The 16522-nt window shown below is 43.2% G+C and overlaps 1 protein-coding gene across 3 annotated transcripts in view; it reads left to right on the top strand.

Annotated features, from left to right (window-relative positions):
• Positions 1 to 16522, top strand: part of ESPL1 (extra spindle pole bodies like 1, separase) — a 185938-nt gene that overhangs the window by 159029 nt on the left and 10387 nt on the right. For all 3 annotated transcript variants that reach the window (XM_077483856.1, XM_077483855.1, XM_077483857.1), the window contains exons 27-28: positions 7876 to 7980; positions 13056 to 13171. In XM_077483856.1, coding sequence (XP_077339982.1) covers positions 7876 to 7980; positions 13056 to 13171 — 221 coding nt within the window. The remainder of the gene's footprint in view (positions 1 to 7875; positions 7981 to 13055; positions 13172 to 16522) is intronic.

Below are 16522 nucleotides of genomic sequence, written 5' to 3'. Positions count from 1 at the left end.
AGAGGAGGAAAGTGTTGCTATGACGACTCAGGCAACTCACACTGACTTCTTACAGAAGTCATTTCAAAGTCCCGCTGTAGTTCTAAATCGGCTTTTTATCAGCAAAATCGGCTGATGCCGATTATTTAAAAAACTGCAAATATCGGCCGATATATCAGTCGACCTCTATCTCCGAATCATAGAAGAGGTCCTTCCGCAGTCTTGGCCCTCTATCCTTTCTCCATTTCCTATTTTCAGTTTTAAATTGATATTTTTTATTGAATGGTTAATCATTTTTTTGATTACGCTCGGGTGTTATTTTATAGGGTTTCCTGTCTTTTTTTTTTTTTTTTTTTTAGGCAGGCATGTACCCTTTTATATGCTGGACGGTGGGCCTATTTACATTTATTTGTTTTATTTTATGGTTGGTATATGCTTTTGTACATGTTTCCTCCCAATGGCTTGGGAGGTGTAACATGTATATTGCTCATTTTCTTTTTATATTCCTTACTATATATATATATATATATATATATATATATATATATATATATATATATATATATATATATATATATATATATATATATATATATATATATATATATATATATATATATATATATATATATATATATATATGTGTGTATATGTATATGTGTATATATGTGTATATATATGTATATATATGTATGTATATGTATATATATCTATATAATCTCCTCAAAAAAAATTTTTATTGTTGTTTGTTGTTTTTTTTTTTGTGTGTGTTAGAATTATACAAGAGACTAGTAATTCATCTGCCATTTGTCTACGATTAGTTAATCATGTGTTTGTTTTATATATTTTTACTTTCGAATGGAAAATGTATTGTTGGTGCATTGTCCTACAAATTAATATTGAGGACATGAATTTCAATGATTGTATCTGTTCGTTGTGTTGCCTGGGTGGTACTGGGGCTGCGCACGACCTGTTTTTCCCATTCGTTAGAATTTGTTAGGGATCCGATACAATTGCATACTATATTCGCTATAATTCGTTAAAGCGGAGGTCCACCCTAAAGTGGACATTCCGCTCATTGGAATCCTCCCCCCCCCCCCTCCGGCGCCACAATTGGCACCTTTCAGTGGGGAGGGGGGGTGAAGGTACCTGTACAGTACAGGTATCTGCACCCACTTCCGGCGTAGATTCTGCAGAAGGTACGCCCCTTTCCGCAGAATCTACGCCTTTTTCCGAAAGTCCCCCGCTGCCTGCTGGGAAACGCACAGATCCCAGAGACAGTGGGGACCATCCTTATTGCGCAGCGCGATTCGCGCATGCGCAGTAGGGAACCGGGAAATGAAGCCGAAAGGCTCCACTTCCTGATTCCCATACCCAAGATGGCGGCGGCAGCACCCGAGAGACGATCGAGAGATCGGCTTCGAATGCCGACATCGCGGGCGCACTGGGCGGGTAAGTGTCACTATTTTAAAAGTCAGCAGCTGCAGTATTTGTAGCTGCTGGCTTTAAAAAAAAAAAAAAAAACGGAACTCCCGGCGGACTCCCGCTTTAAGGATTTGATATAGTCTCCAATTGTATTTGTTATAAGTCAAAGTTTTTCGACAAATTTTTAATCATTCGTGTTCGTTGTGTTACCTGATTGTACTGAGGCTGCGCACGATCGGTGTTTCTCATTCGTTACAATTCAATGAGTGATCCGATATAAGCAGTAATTACGAGTGACCCAGTACGCTTCCTGAAGACGTTAACAACGAAACGTACGTCGAAGCGGTACTTGGTCACCCTATTCAACGCCATTTCCGGCCCTCTGGTTCGCCGGTCGGCAGGCCTGGAACGCACGCCAATATCGAATGCGGAAGGACCTCTTCTATGATTCGGAGAGTGAGTCTTTTGGTCAGAGCGAGCAGTCCCAGTGCCAGGTCGGGCACATAACCATGTAAGGAGCCTTTTGGCTGTCTGTTTTTTTTTACGTATTTTTTTATTAAAGTCCGTATTATGCTATGGATCTTCTTGTATTCTTCCACATTTGCCGCTTGAGTCTGTGAAGAGAGACATACCAGCTACTGTCATTTGCATCACTATCCATATGAGCAGGCATTATCCTGTACAAGCGTTATTTGACTTACAGTGGTGTGAAAAAGTGTTTGCCCCCTTCCTCATTTCCTGTTCCTTTGCATGTTTGTCACACTTAAGTGTTTCGGAACATCAAACCAATTTAAACAATAGTCAAGGACAACACAAGTAAACACAAAATGCAATTTGTAAATGAAGGTGTTTATTATTAAAGGTGAAAAAAAAATCCAAACCATCATGGCCCTGTGTGAAAAAGTGATTGCCCCCTAAACCTAATAACTGGTTGGGCCACCCTTAGCAGCAACAACTGCAACCAAGCGTTTGCGATAACGTGCAATGAGGCTTTTACAGCGTCCTGGAGGAATTTTGGCCCACTCATCTTTGCAGAATTGTCCTAATTCAGTTACATTAGAGGGTTTTCGAGCATGAACGGCCTTTTTAAGGTCATACCACAACATCTCAATAGGATTCAGGTCAGGACTTTGGCTAGGCCACTCCAAAGTCTTCATTTTGTTTTTCTTCAGCCATTCGGTGGTGGACTTGCTGGTGTGTTTAGGATCATTGTCCTGCTGCAGAACCCAAGTTCGTTTCAGCTTGAGTACACGAACAGATGGTCGGACATTCTCCTTCAGGATCTCTTGGTAGACAGCAGAATTCATAGTTCCTTTTATCACGGCAAGTCTTCCAGGTCCTGAAGCAGCAAAACAGCCCCAGACCATCACACTACCACCACCATATTTTACTGTTGGTATAATGTTGTTTTTATGAAATGCAGTGTTCCTTCTACGCCAGATATACTTGGACACACACCTTCCAAAGAGTTCCACTTTTGTCTCATCGGTCCACAGAATGTTGTCCCAAACGTCTTGGGGATCATCAAGATGTGTTGTGGAGAAATTGAGACGAGCTTTGATGTTCTTTTTGCTCAGCAGTGGTTTTCTCCTTGGAACTCTGCCATGCAGGCCATTTTTGCCCAGTCTTTTCCTGATGGTGGAGGCATGAACGCTGACCTTAACTGAGGCAAGTGAGGCCTGCAGTTCCTTGGACGTTGTTGTGGGGTCTTTTGTGACCTCTTGGATGAGTCGTCGCTGCGCTCTTGGGGTAATTTTGGGCGGCCGGCCACTCCTGGGAAGGTTCACCACTGTTCCATGTCTTCGCCATTTGTGGATAATGGCTCTCACTGTGGTTCGCTGGATTCCCAAAGCTTTGGAAATGGCTTTATAACCCTTTCCAGACTGATAGATCTCAATTACTTTCTTTCTCAATTGTTCCTGAATTTCTTTGGGTCTCGGCATGATGTGTAGCTTTTAAGGATCTTCTGGTGGACCTTACTGTGTCAAGCAGCTCCTATTTAAGTGATGCCTTGATTGTGAACAGGTGTGGCAATAATCAGGCCTGGGTGTGGCTAGAGAAATTGAACTCAGGCGTGGACAACCACAGTTATAGTATGTTTTAACAAGGGGGGCAATCACTTTTTCACACAGGGCCATGATGGTTTGGATTTTTTTTCACCTTTTAATAATAAACACCTTCATTTACAAATTGCATTTTGTGTTTACTTGTGTTGTCCTTGACTATTGTTTAAATTGGTTTGATGTTCCGAAACACTTAAGTGTGACAAACATGCAAAGGAACAGGAAATGAGGAAGGGGGCAAACACTTTTTCACACCACTGTACTTTTTAATTAAAGTGGTCAAACGCATCTGGTAAGCAGTTTGGACTTGCATCTTCACAACTGGTGTAGTGCTGCGTTTATGGTGGAGGGAGTCGCAAGCCTTTTTTCCCGACTTACTGTTTTATCACGATTAATATTTTCCATATTCTGGATCAGCAGAATTTATTGTAGAGACACGTCATTTTGGACTTTACTTTGCTATTTATTTGAATTATTTATGGTGGTTCACCAATGTTCACTATTTTTTCAGTGTAATGAATGTTATCATTATGTGCATATTTTCACTTTGGTGATTATTATATTGTCTTAAATATTTTTGCCACAGTTTTTGTAAATTAGGGGTTTAGGTAATATTTTTCTGTAGAGCGCCCCTAATCCCTGTTCTCACTCCATAGGTGTTTTTTTCACTTTTCTAGGGAGCTGCTTTTTTGTTTTCATTTGTGTTTTTCTCACATGGCACGGAATTTAAACAGTTGAATTTCAACTGTTTTGTTCACTATATCTAAATGATGCCTGAGGCCGCAGACATGATTCAGATATTGCCGTTTTCAGCCGGCGATTCCCTGCACCATAAGAATGATCATAGCGATCCATAACGATCCACCGCTTGATCGTTCTTACAGGCGTTGGGAGGGGACCCCTCCCACCGCCCTCCGGTGCTTGTACCGACTCACCGTTTCCATCGGTGAGTTGGTCACAGGATCTGCCAGCCCCAGCAAGTTACCATCGAGATTTCCGGCGGACCAGATCGTCCCCTGAGTCTCTATGGTCGTTCGGAGGCCGGGCGCGATGTTATGACGTCACGCCCGGCCTCCGTATTCAAATTAACGGTGCCGATCTGGCTAGGAAGCCAGGATTTTTTTTTTTTTTTTCTTCCCAGCCTAGAGGTGAGATATGGGGTTTTATTGACCCCATATCTCACTGTAAATATGTCCGATCGTGCCATATTCCTATTACAAGGGATGTTTACATTCCTTGTAATAGGAATAAAAGTCATCAATTTTTTTTATTTTAAGTGTAAAACTAAAAAAAATAAAAATTTAACAATAAAAAAAAATAAAAAATTTAAAGCGCCCCTGTCCCCCTGAGCTTGCACACAGAAGCGAATGCATACGCAAGTCCCGCCCACATACGAAAACGGTGTTCAAACCACACATGTGAGGTATCGCCGCAAACGTTAGAGCGAGAGCAATAATTCTAGCCCTAGACCTCCTCTGTAACCCAAAATATGTAACCAGTAAAAAAATTTCAAGCGTCACCTATGGGGATTTTTAAATGCCAAAGTTTGGCGCCATTTTGAAGCGTGACATGTTGGGAATCTATTTACTCGGCGTATCCTCCTCTTTCACATTATGCAAAAAAAATTGGGCTAACTTTACTTTGTTTTTTTCTTAAAAATAAAAAAAAAATAAAAAAAAAATTCTGAAAAAGAAAACGTGTTCGAAAAATTGCTGCGCAAATACCGTGCGAGATAAAAAGTTGCAACGAGCGCCATTGTATTCTCTAGGGTCTTTGCTAAAAAATATATATATATATATATATATATATATATATATATATATATATTATGTTTGGGGGTTCTATGTAATTTTCTAGCAAAAAAAATTAGGAATTTTACATGTAGGAGAGAAATTTCAGAATTGGCCTGGATGCGAAGTGGTTAAAGGATCTAGCTGTCATTTGAATCAAGACGTTTCTTACCTTCCTTTTACCAGAACCTTGTTCTGCGGAAAGAAAGTTATTCCTCTTAATATAGTGGGAGCAGTTAAGGTATATCTGAATGTTTCAGATACAGGAAACTGACGTTTGTTGTGCTGCCAGAGGGCCCTAAAAAAAAAAAAAAAAATAAAAAAAAAAAAAAAAAAGCAGGCAGCGTTCAAATCGGCTATTAGAATGGTTGCACTCTCTCTCGTAGTGAGAGCAGTCAAGGCCTATCTGAAGCAACTGCTCAGATACGGAAAACAAATGTTTGTGGCACTACCAGGAGGTCTCGGGAAAGGGCAGATGACGAATAAACATTAAAACTGTTTTAGACGCCAAGTTCTTATTCAGGCTTGCGGTTTGGAGGAGGTTTTCTCCTTTAGAGTGCACTTTATCAGGGCAGTAAGCGATTCATGGGCAGTGCGTTACCAAGCCTTTATGACTCTGATTTACAAGGTCGCTACTAGGTCGTCTATACATACGTTCACTAATTTCTATCAGGTGAATGTAAGACTGCAAGAGGATGCCGCTTTAGCGCAGTGTGCTGCAGGCAGCAGTATAGGTCCTCAGGTCTGATGGTGATCTGGGTTTTTGTCTCCCTCCCCTCAGGCATTGCTTTAGGACATCCCACTTAGTAATTACTATGAGCCTCTGTGTCCCATGATGTACGATAAAATAGGATTTTTAGAACCGCTTACCTGTAAAAATCCTTTTCTTGGAGTACATCACGGGGGACAGAGCTCCCGCCCCTCTTTTGGGACACTTATTGCTTTGCGACAAAAACGGAGGTATTCCTTGTAGGAGAGGGATTATATAGGGAGTGGACTTCCTGTCTAATTGATTACACCAGTGTCTAGCACCTGAAGGTGGCCTATAACCCTCTTAGTAATTACTATGAGCCTCTGTGTCCTGTAATGTACTCCAAGAAAAGGATTTTACAGGTAAGCTGTTATAAAATGTGAAACAATATGTGTAGCGCTTAAAAAAAACATGCATGGATATGCATATAAACGTGTGTAAATGGTGAAATGTCCCAAAAGAAATCAACCAAGTCCGGAGTCACCAAAAAAAGGGCAACCCCGTAGATACTAAAACTACGTATAATAGTACATAAATGTGAACGTGGTGACATTCTTTGAAGTCTCCCTTACGGAGAAATTAGGTGCAGATGTGAATATATCAAATCCTCAAAAATGGTGTGCACAAGATGATGGATGGACACACATACCATACGACAGTGGGTCAAATACGCCTGTAATGTTCCTGTTAACACCTGGAATGTGTGGATGAGCAGCTTACACTCCCTGACCCATAAAGGCGCACGCAAGATCGTAGAAATGTCAGCCAGAGATGTCTCCAAGGTATCCACATGGAAATGGACCGGATGAGATCAGTCACCATGCAGACAATGGACCTCCACATGTATGTTTGCTCCCTGCATCCTCGAGGATGCAGAGAATTGACCTCACATGTATGTTTGCTCCCTGCATCCTTGAGGATGCAGGGAGCAAACATACATGTAAGGTCCATTCTCTGCATGGTGACTGATCCCATCCTGCTTTCCTTGATCCTGGCCGGTCCATTTCCATGTGGATACCTTGGAGACATCTCTGGCTGACGTTTCTACGATCTTGTGTGTGCCTTTACGGGTTGGCAAGTGTGAGCTGCTCATCCACACATTCCAGGTGTTATCAACAGGATTATTACAGGCATATTTGACCCACTGCCGTATGGTATGTGTCCATCATTGCTGGTAAGCGTACCTCATCATGTGCACACTGTTTTTGAGGATTTGATTGATATAGTCACATCTGCACCTAATTTCTCTTAAAGTGGAACTGCCCCTTTTGGGTGGAGCTCAGTTTTAGGAATTGTACTGCTTTGTAGTCTGTTTCCGCTCTCATCAACCCACTTCAATGTACAGAGGCCTGAATTAAGGGCATGCTGAAATGCATTGGCTTTTATCTGCAAAATACATTTTGTCAAAAACACAGGAAATCATTATGGCCTCTTTTGGGTATGGTGCTCTGCTGGGCTAAAACAACTTGTAATCTAGTTGAGGTGTCTTGGGGAAACTTCTTCACCTGTGCGAACAGCCTATCAAGCATCAATCCATTCTACCTTCATTCCACATTATAAAATGGGAGTTAATACACACTGGATCTGGCACCTCTACATTACACATTCCTAACTCGAAATTATGGTAGTTTCAGATTTGTGTACAGCTAATGCCAGCTTTGATAGAATTTGAGATCTTTTGTACATACTGAGCCTGAAATCCAAAGAGAACAGCAACTGGTTTGAAGTTCTTCATCATTTATTACCTTAGACTCTCTTGGCCATGATGACAATTCTACTTTAAAGACTTGATTGTATAACGTTGGGCATTGAGTCTTTTAGAATGTATCTTTAACCTGAATTTTTTTTTTTTTTCATTCAACAATAGCACCTCCAGAAGCTGCCCTGGGAGTGTATGCCCTGCTTGCTGACCAGATCAGTCACTCGTCTTCCATCTCTGCACTTCCTGCTCAACTACAACCTCCTTAAACAGGTGTGCTGCTGATTTCAATAACTTAAATCTTGTCTTAAACCTGGGCTGTCTGTGTTTTTAAACGCTGTTTGACCTCTTCTTCACAATTTTTTTCTAGTCTATTGAGGGACACAGGGCATCATTACTGTTGGCCACTTACAGGAGGATTTGGACTCTGGTATAGAAACAAATCTTTATGGGAGCCCAGATAACCCCTTCTCTTCCTCTCATGCTTCAAGTTTTTGCTAATATCCTAGGACAGGGGTCTTCAAACTTTTTAATCAAAGGACTAGTTTACTGTTCTTCAGCCTTTAAGGGGATGGACTGTGGCCAGCGGGAGTAAAAAATGTCACTGAATATAAACAAATGTCCACTTTTTTTTCTATCCGTGGAAGGAATAGTGCCCCTTTGTCGGTGGCATGAACTATGCACCACTGTTGACTTTGGGGAGAATAATTCCCCAAGGGTCAGAAAAAAATCAAGCAAAGGTAAGTAAACTTTTCTTAGTGGGATGGATGAATGCCAATTCTTGCAAGTCTTTTAGTAAGTCTGTACTTAAACAAAAAGTGTAGCTGCTGACTTATAATAAACAGACACTCACCTGTCCAGCGATGCAGCCACACGGAGCCTCACTCCCCTCCCCCTCCTCTCTGCGGCACCTCCATTGAAACCGCGGGCACCCGGCGGTGACAGCTTGAGGCTTCATGGCCGGGCACGCACTGCGCATGTGCGAGTCACACTCTGCTCTGAGTGAACAGGCAATTTTCTGGGAGCTGTGACGTGTCCCAGAAAGATTGCCGAGAGAGAGAGGGGGCCGTCTAGGGGGAGAGGAGTCGTCACCTAGGTGGCACATAGTCAGCAGTGGGAAATGAGCCAGGAAGTCCCGCTCAAAACTAGGCACCCACTTCTGCTCTAAATCTCCAGTGTCAGCTTGGCATTAGAAGCTGTTCCTCCCTGACCACTGCCCTTTTCCTGAGAGCAATTCTTCTCCCCTGGGGCATGTCGGACTACTACCAGTACCTTCAGTTTCATACCACCTCTCGTCCTCAAGACCGCCCCTCTGGGTCACTTGGTCAACCAGATTCAGCAGTGGTTAATCTCCAACCTAATAGGATACTGATTTCTCAGTGTTGCCCTGGTACACCTAGTTTTTCCTCAAGTTGTTGGCTCTGGTGCCTACTCTAGTACCTTCTCATGGCATTCCCATTGTGGTACACTCCAGCGTTGTCTTGTGAAGAGAGCCCTTGCCATAGGTCCTAGTAGATGACTTCCCCCAATGGGCTAATTGTCTGCAAAATCCAATTCTGTCCTGGCCTGCTATTGGCCCTGGAAACGGTCTCACCTGTGTAGAGTGCGTAAGCAGATTTGTCTGCCTACTAAGAGGAACAGATGGTTCTTTGCCTCGTTACTCAAATTCCCGAACAGACCACTGGTAAGGACTTCTCTTCACCTCCTTAAGGTGTCTCCTTTTCACTTTAAAAATTCTTGTGGTTTTTCAGCACGGGTGATTCCTCCTACTTCCTGGGATTTCCTTTTTTAGTCAGGTCTCCTTTTTCAGACACTGCTGCACAACATCAAGAGTACTGGTGTGAGGGAACACTGGGAGCTACCCTGGTGAATTTATATCTCCCGAACTCTAACCAGATTACTTTTTTGGAACGAACCATGTCTAGCCTGGGAGACTTCGCCGAGGGAGAGGTGCTCCTAGGGGGAGACATGAACTTTGTCATGGATCCAACTATAGACTCCTCCAGAAGCACATCTCAGAACTCATACGTAGCATTGAGACGCTTCAAAAGAAACTTCCATGCATTCCACTTGTTGGACGTGTGGCGTGTTCTCCACCCCAACCACAGGGACTACACATTCTACTCACACCCCCATGATTCATATACCAGAATTCACATGTTCATGATGCCACAAACACTCCTCTCTAGGGTCATCTCGGCCTTGATAGGTTCTATCACGTTCTCCGATCATGCACCAGTCTTCGTAGACCTAGATCTGTTACAGCCTGTAACGAAACAATGGTCATGGAGACTCAATGACATGCTTATACAGACCCTGGAGGTAGTGGCCGAAGTGTCGAAAGAATTGATAGAATTCTTCTCTACCAATGTAACTACAGAAGTAAACCCAACAATCTGGGAAGCCCATAAAAACTATATTGGAGGCGTCGTGGTCCAAATGGGGTCTCGTATAAAAGAGAGCAAAACAAATTGTGGATCTCCTGGTTAAAATTGGAAGCCTGGAAGCCACCCACAAACAGTCGATGGAGTCCCAGGTCTTGTCAGAACTAACTGCCCTAAGACATCAGCTCCGATCTTTGGCATTATTTAAAGCCAATGCAATGATATCCAAATGTCGTCGTACATTCTATGAACATAGTAATAAATGCAGCAAAATGCTAGCATGGGCGTGTAGAACCCAAAAACCTAATCTTTGTCCTCACCCTAGAACATTTCTTGCGCACTGTCAGAAACAACCCAGATATAGAGGGCCTCGATCTAGACCCCTCCCTTTCCCCAAAGGTAGCGGCCTTTGAGGACGACCTCCTCTTCTTTCTGACAAAGCCCCTGGTGTCCATCTCAAACTTAAAGAACTAAAGACATATGAAAAGTTATCACAATACCGCATTAATTACCAGACATCAGAAGCACTCAATGTTCATCTGCCTGCTTCCTTAATTTCACTACTTCGACTGGATTTCCCTTTTTAAATGGGCTACCTCCCATATTAAATATTTGGGAGTCCAGTTACCGGCCAAGACAGAAGAGATTTTCCATTTCAACTTCCCACCTCTCTTGAATGCGATTAAGAAGGACCTGAAGGAATGGCAACATGGCCCCTTTACTTGGTTCGGAAGCTGTGCCATAGTGAATATTTTACCTAGACTCCTCTATCACTTTCAAGCACTCTCGATACAAATACCTAAAGCCTTTTTGAGAGCGATAAATAGAGTGATAACTCATTTCGTTTGGGCTGGTAAACCTCCACGACTGGCACAAACAATACTTCGACTTCCAAAAATCAGTGGTGGAATTGCCCTCCCAGATGCCCTTCTTTACTACGCAGCCTGTCATCTCACTTGATTGGAGAAGACATGAAACCTTGAAACAGTGAGTACAAATTGAGAACTCTTTGGCAGGGATGCAGCTGGCTCAGCTTCCGTGGTGCCAGCTGCCTTTTGCAGAAGAAGGTAGCATAGCACCCTATAGTGGTGTGTGTGTGTGTAATATATAAATATATATGTGTATATATGTGTGTGTGTATATGTGTGTGTATATATATATATATATATATAATGTGTGTGTATATGTATGTGTATATATATATGTATGTGTGTATATATATATATATATATATATATATATATATATATATATATATATATATATATATATATATATATATATATATATAATTATTATTTTTATTTTATATTTTTCCTCCGTTTCCTCTAAAAAATAAAAAAAAATAAAAAAATAAACTACTGCTGTGTTCTTTATTCAAAAAGAATGTGAGTCTTTTCTGCAGCTGGAGGCCTGTTCTTCTCAACTGATATTCTCGATTTTGTAGAGGTTTAATTACCACGGTGCATCTCAGATCCTACATTGCAGGTAAAGGATGTCTGAGAAGGGCTCCAGGTCACCGTGGGATGTCTGTGGCCAGAACAAATTTCTTGCTGCAGATCTCCCCTACCATTTAAAAAAAAAAAAAGGCTTCAACTTTGAGACCTGTCCTCATGGGGTTGAACCCCCCTCTTTTTTTGGCTGATTTGTACACCCATGAAGTTGAACCTTTTTTGATGTTTTTTTTCCTAATGGAATATTAGTTGCTGTTCTGATATGACTTTTCCATGGTCCTCTGGCCTCTGCTGCTTAGCTGGATCAAGGTAGTCAGGAGTATTCTTTGCCCTGTAGCTCTTTGAGGTCAGGATATTCAAGATGTTTTTTTCAGCAAGATCCATCTTGGGGATCATCTAGAGGTCCCTCTTGTGTACTGGTGAAAGTGGGGCTAGCTTGATCCTCTGATTCATCGGCGGTGCTGTCCATCTCTCCAATGTATGGCTAGGTTCTAACTAATATTACCTGCCTCCTTGTCCTTGTTTGGAAGCTTCCATGTACCTTACCTCTTCATTCATGCTGGCTTAGTACCATCAAATCTTGGGTTTGCTAGATTGAGGCACAAGTCACTTTTACAGCCTTCAAAGTTTTGTTCTAGCCTTTCTGGGTTCTCCCTGGTAAGTCTCATCTTTGCAAGGTGGGTATCTTTCAAACAATCTATTGGACTGAAGTCCCCAGTTGTTTTGAACAGAGGCTAGGCCCTTCTACTTGGATGGGCTGGTCATCTTTTTATAAGGCTTTTTGTTTTCCCTTAGGTTCCTTGTCTGGTACTTGTTCTGGGGGTTTGAAACCCTTTTGTTGATCACATCTGTTTTGGGTTTTTCTCTCCCAGCAGGAATTTGTTGATGGGTTTAGGTTGACCATCTTCTTGCTTGGTCCATGGTGCAGTGCTCTCCCTTCCATGTTATGACATCCCTATCTGGCTGGTGACCATTTTGACCATTCAAGTTGATTCTCCTTGTCCTCACTCTAGTCCTGTTGCAGAATCCCCTATCAGGCAGATTAGGCTTCTCCCATTGTCAGATTTGGGCACTGGTACTTTAGGTGGCTTTTGGGCTTTTTAAAGTCTTCCGTTTTTGATATTTGGCTTGTTGGCCATGCTGCTATTTGCTCACCCCTCAGTTGGACGGATTTTGGATATCCCAACAGTAAAAATGTCCTGTGACCCTCAATGGGCGAGAAAGAAAATTAGAATTTTTGTGCTCACCATAAAATACCTTGGTGGCAAATGAGGTAAGAGGTTCCACCCCTCTTTCCCTTGGTACTGTTACTACAGCTTGAGGCATTCTGGGAAGAAGAGGAGTTATCTGGACTGGCCTATAGAGGTTAATTTGCCAAGCTCTAGATCTTCCTGTAGGAATCAGTAAAACATGACCGCAATGACTGTGTCCTTCAACTCCAAGAAATGATTTTTGTGGAGAGTAAAATCTATTTTCTGGCATGGAAAAAAACTGTCTCTTCTTCCTGCAGCACCAGCCTCAGAGCAGTCTTGTTCGTGGTGTGGATCCTAAGAAAACATTTTATGTACTTAATCCCCATTCAAATCTACCAGGCACAGAGGAGCGATTCAGGGACTGGTTTAAAAAGTAAGTGTGGTTTTGTTTTTTCCCCCTGGTTTTTCTGTCCCATATCAGCCATATTATATCAGCCATTTGATGAGTGATGTGATCTCCATTGAAATTTTTTTTTTTTTTTTTTACTTTTACTAGAAAAAAATTCCCCCTTTTTGCTTGGCCTTAAAGTGATACTATCCGAAAAAAACAAAAATGTAATATATTGCACCTTGCCAATCAGATGTGATGGCTGCACTTTTTGTTTTTTCTCTTTATATTTTTTTTTTTTCTATTTTTTCTTCACGAGTAACACACCTCCTCTATTAGACTGCACCCACTTTGAAGGAGGACAGGGACACCTTTTGGAACAGCCGCATTAATCTGAGGGGAGTATTGGATGTAGTAGCAGATTTAGGCCCAGTTCACATTGGTGCGACTAGTGCTCTCAGGTTGGAGCACTAGTCACACCAAAGTCTCTGACTAACTGCCACTGACATCACCAGTGACATTACTAGTGATAATAGTATATACTGTCACTGTACTAATGATATTGGCTGGGAAGGGGTTAACATCTAGGGCAGGGGTCTCAAACTTGTGGCCCTCCAGCTGTTGCAAAACAAGTCCCATGAGCTATTGCAAGGCTGACAGTTAAAAGCATGACTCCATCAGGCAGAGGTATGATGGGACTTGTAGTTTTGCAACAGCTGGAGGGCTGCTAGTTTGAGACCCCTGATCTAGGGTAATCAAGGGGTTAAATATGTGTAACGTGTGCTGCTTTTACTAAGGTCTGTTTCTCATCCCTGACAGGTTGCTCTCTCTGTACAGAGCTCTGTGTTTACTAACACAGATCTCTGGGCTGTGACGGCACACAGCCGATCAGCAGGTCCCAGCGTAAATCATTGGCCGGGACTTGCTGACAGGCTCCGCCCTAAACCTGAAAGTAGGCAGCGACGCGTGGGTACGCCACTTTGCCTACAGCAGCCACTCAGCCACGGTTCGGGTGGTCACTAAGTGGTTGAACCTTGAACGCCCATAAGTGTTTTTCTAGTGAGACCTGAGTAAAGGGGAAGTGATCCTAAAGGAATTGATCTGTGCGAGGTATGGTTAAGTTGTAGTGTGATCAAACACATTTTTGTGAGTTCTCTGCCAGATGGATTTGTATATTTTGGTCTCTGACACTTGTCTTAGTCCAGTTTAAGATGATCATTGAAAGAATGTACCAGCGGAAAAATAGGAGGTTGTTGCTTGGTTAATGGTAATGCTGGCACCGACACTTTTCTGACATACAAAGCTTTGCCAATGGCAATAATGTTCAATGCCATAGCTACTGCCTACTTTAACCACTTCCCGACCAGCGCACGACGATGTACGTCGACAGCATGGCACGGGCAGGCATATTGGCGTACATGTACGTCCAATATTCGTTGCCGCCGTGCCATCGGGAGCGCGCCGCCGGCGGCGCGCTCCTGCGCTGGTCGGGACCCCCGTGAGTCCGGTCGCGGGACCCGCGGACTCGATCGCCGCGGGCATCCCTGCGATCGTCTCACGGAGCGGCCGAATGGAGGAAATGCTGTATAAACAACATTTTTCCATTCTGCCTAGCAACTAGTGACGCTGATCTCTGCTCCATGTGATTGGAGCAGAGATCAGTGTACACTAAATGAAAGCCCAACCCCCCCACAGTTAGTAACACACCCCTAGGAACACTTAACCCCTACACTGCCACCCACTGGTTAACCCTTTCACTGCCAGTGTCATTTACACAGGAATCACTGCATTTATATAGCAGTGATTAGTGTATAAATGACAATGGTCCCAAAAATGTGTCAAAAATGTCCGATGGGTCCCCGACAATGTCGCAGTCACAATAAAAATCGCAGATCGCCGCCATTACTAGTAAAAAAAAAAAATAATAAAAAATTAATAAAAATGCTATAAAACTATCCCTATTTTGTAAACGCTATAACTTTTGCGCAAACCAATCAATCGCTTATTGCGATTTTTTTTTTTTTACCAAAAATATGTAGAAGAATACGTATCGGCCTAAATTGAGGGAAAAAAATGTTTTTTTATATATTTTTGGGGGATATTTATTATAACAAAAAGTAAAAAATAATGCGTTTTTTTCAAAATTGTCGCTCTATTTTTGTTTATAGCGCAAAAAATAAAAACTGCAGGGGTGATCAAATACCACCAAAAGAAAGCTCTATTTGTGGGGAAAAAAAGGATGTCAATTTTGTTTGGGAGCCACGTCGCACGACCGCGCAATCGTCAGTTAAAGCGACGCAGTGCCGAATCGCAAAAAGTGGTCTGGTCTTTGACCAGCAAATTGGTCCGGTCTGAAAGTGGTTAACCACTTGCCGCCCGCCCTATTACAAATTGACGGCGGCAAAGTGGTTTCATAATCCTAACCGGACGTCATATGACGTGATTAGGATTATGAGCCGCTGCGCGCCCCCGGGGGCGCGCATCGCGGCGATCGTTGTTGCGGGGTGTCAGTCTGACACCCGGCAACTACGATCTCGGTAAAGAGTCTCCGACGGAGACTCTTTACCATGTGATCAGCCGTGTCCAATCACGGCTGATCACAGTGTAAATGGGAAGAGCCGGTGATCGGCTTTCCCTCACTCGCGTCTGTCAGACGCGAGTAGAGGAGAGCCGATCGGCTGCTCCTCTGACAGGGGGGGGTCTGTGCTGATCGATTATCAGCACAGCCCCCCCGAGGATGCCCACACTGGACCACCAGGGACACCACTAGACCACCAGGGAAAAGGTAATAAAAATCCATAATCCTCCCTAGACCACCAGGGTGCCAGTCAGCACAATGGGTGCCAATCAGTGCCCATAATGGATGCCAATCAGTGGCCACAATGGGCATCACTGATTGGCATGCATTGTTTGGCACTGATTGGCATCCATTACTATAACACCGGTGCCGCCTATGAGTGCCCACCGGTGCCGCCTATGAGTGCCCACCGGTGCCGCCTATGAGTGCCCACCTGTGCCGCCTATGAGTGCCCACCTGTGCCGCCTATGAGTGCCCACCTGTGCCGCCTATGAGTGCCCACCTGTGCCGCCTATGAGTGCCCACCTGTGCCGCCTATGAGTGCCCACCTGTGCCGCCCCATCAGTGTAGCCCCATCAGTGCCCATCAGTGTAGCCCCATCAGTGCCCATCAGTGTAGCCCCATCAGTGCCCATCAGTGTAGCCCCATCAGTGCCCATCAGTGTAGCCCCATCAGTGCCCATCAGTGTAGCCCCATCAGTGCCCATCAGTGAAGGAGAAAACGTACTTATTTACAAAGTTTTGAAACTGAAACAAAAAAAAAACATTTTTTTTTTCAAAATTTTCGGTATTTTTTTATTTGTAGCGCAAAAAATAAAA

Source organism: Lithobates pipiens, unplaced genomic scaffold, assembly GCF_037356315.1.
Source record: "Lithobates pipiens isolate NorthernLeopardFrog02 unplaced genomic scaffold, aLitPip1_a1.2 Scaffold_16, whole genome shotgun sequence".
NCBI classification, from domain to species: domain Eukaryota; kingdom Metazoa; phylum Chordata; class Amphibia; order Anura; family Ranidae; genus Lithobates; species Lithobates pipiens.
Note: the sequence above shows the minus strand (reverse complement) of the source record. Positions and strands in the feature narration are given on the sequence as shown.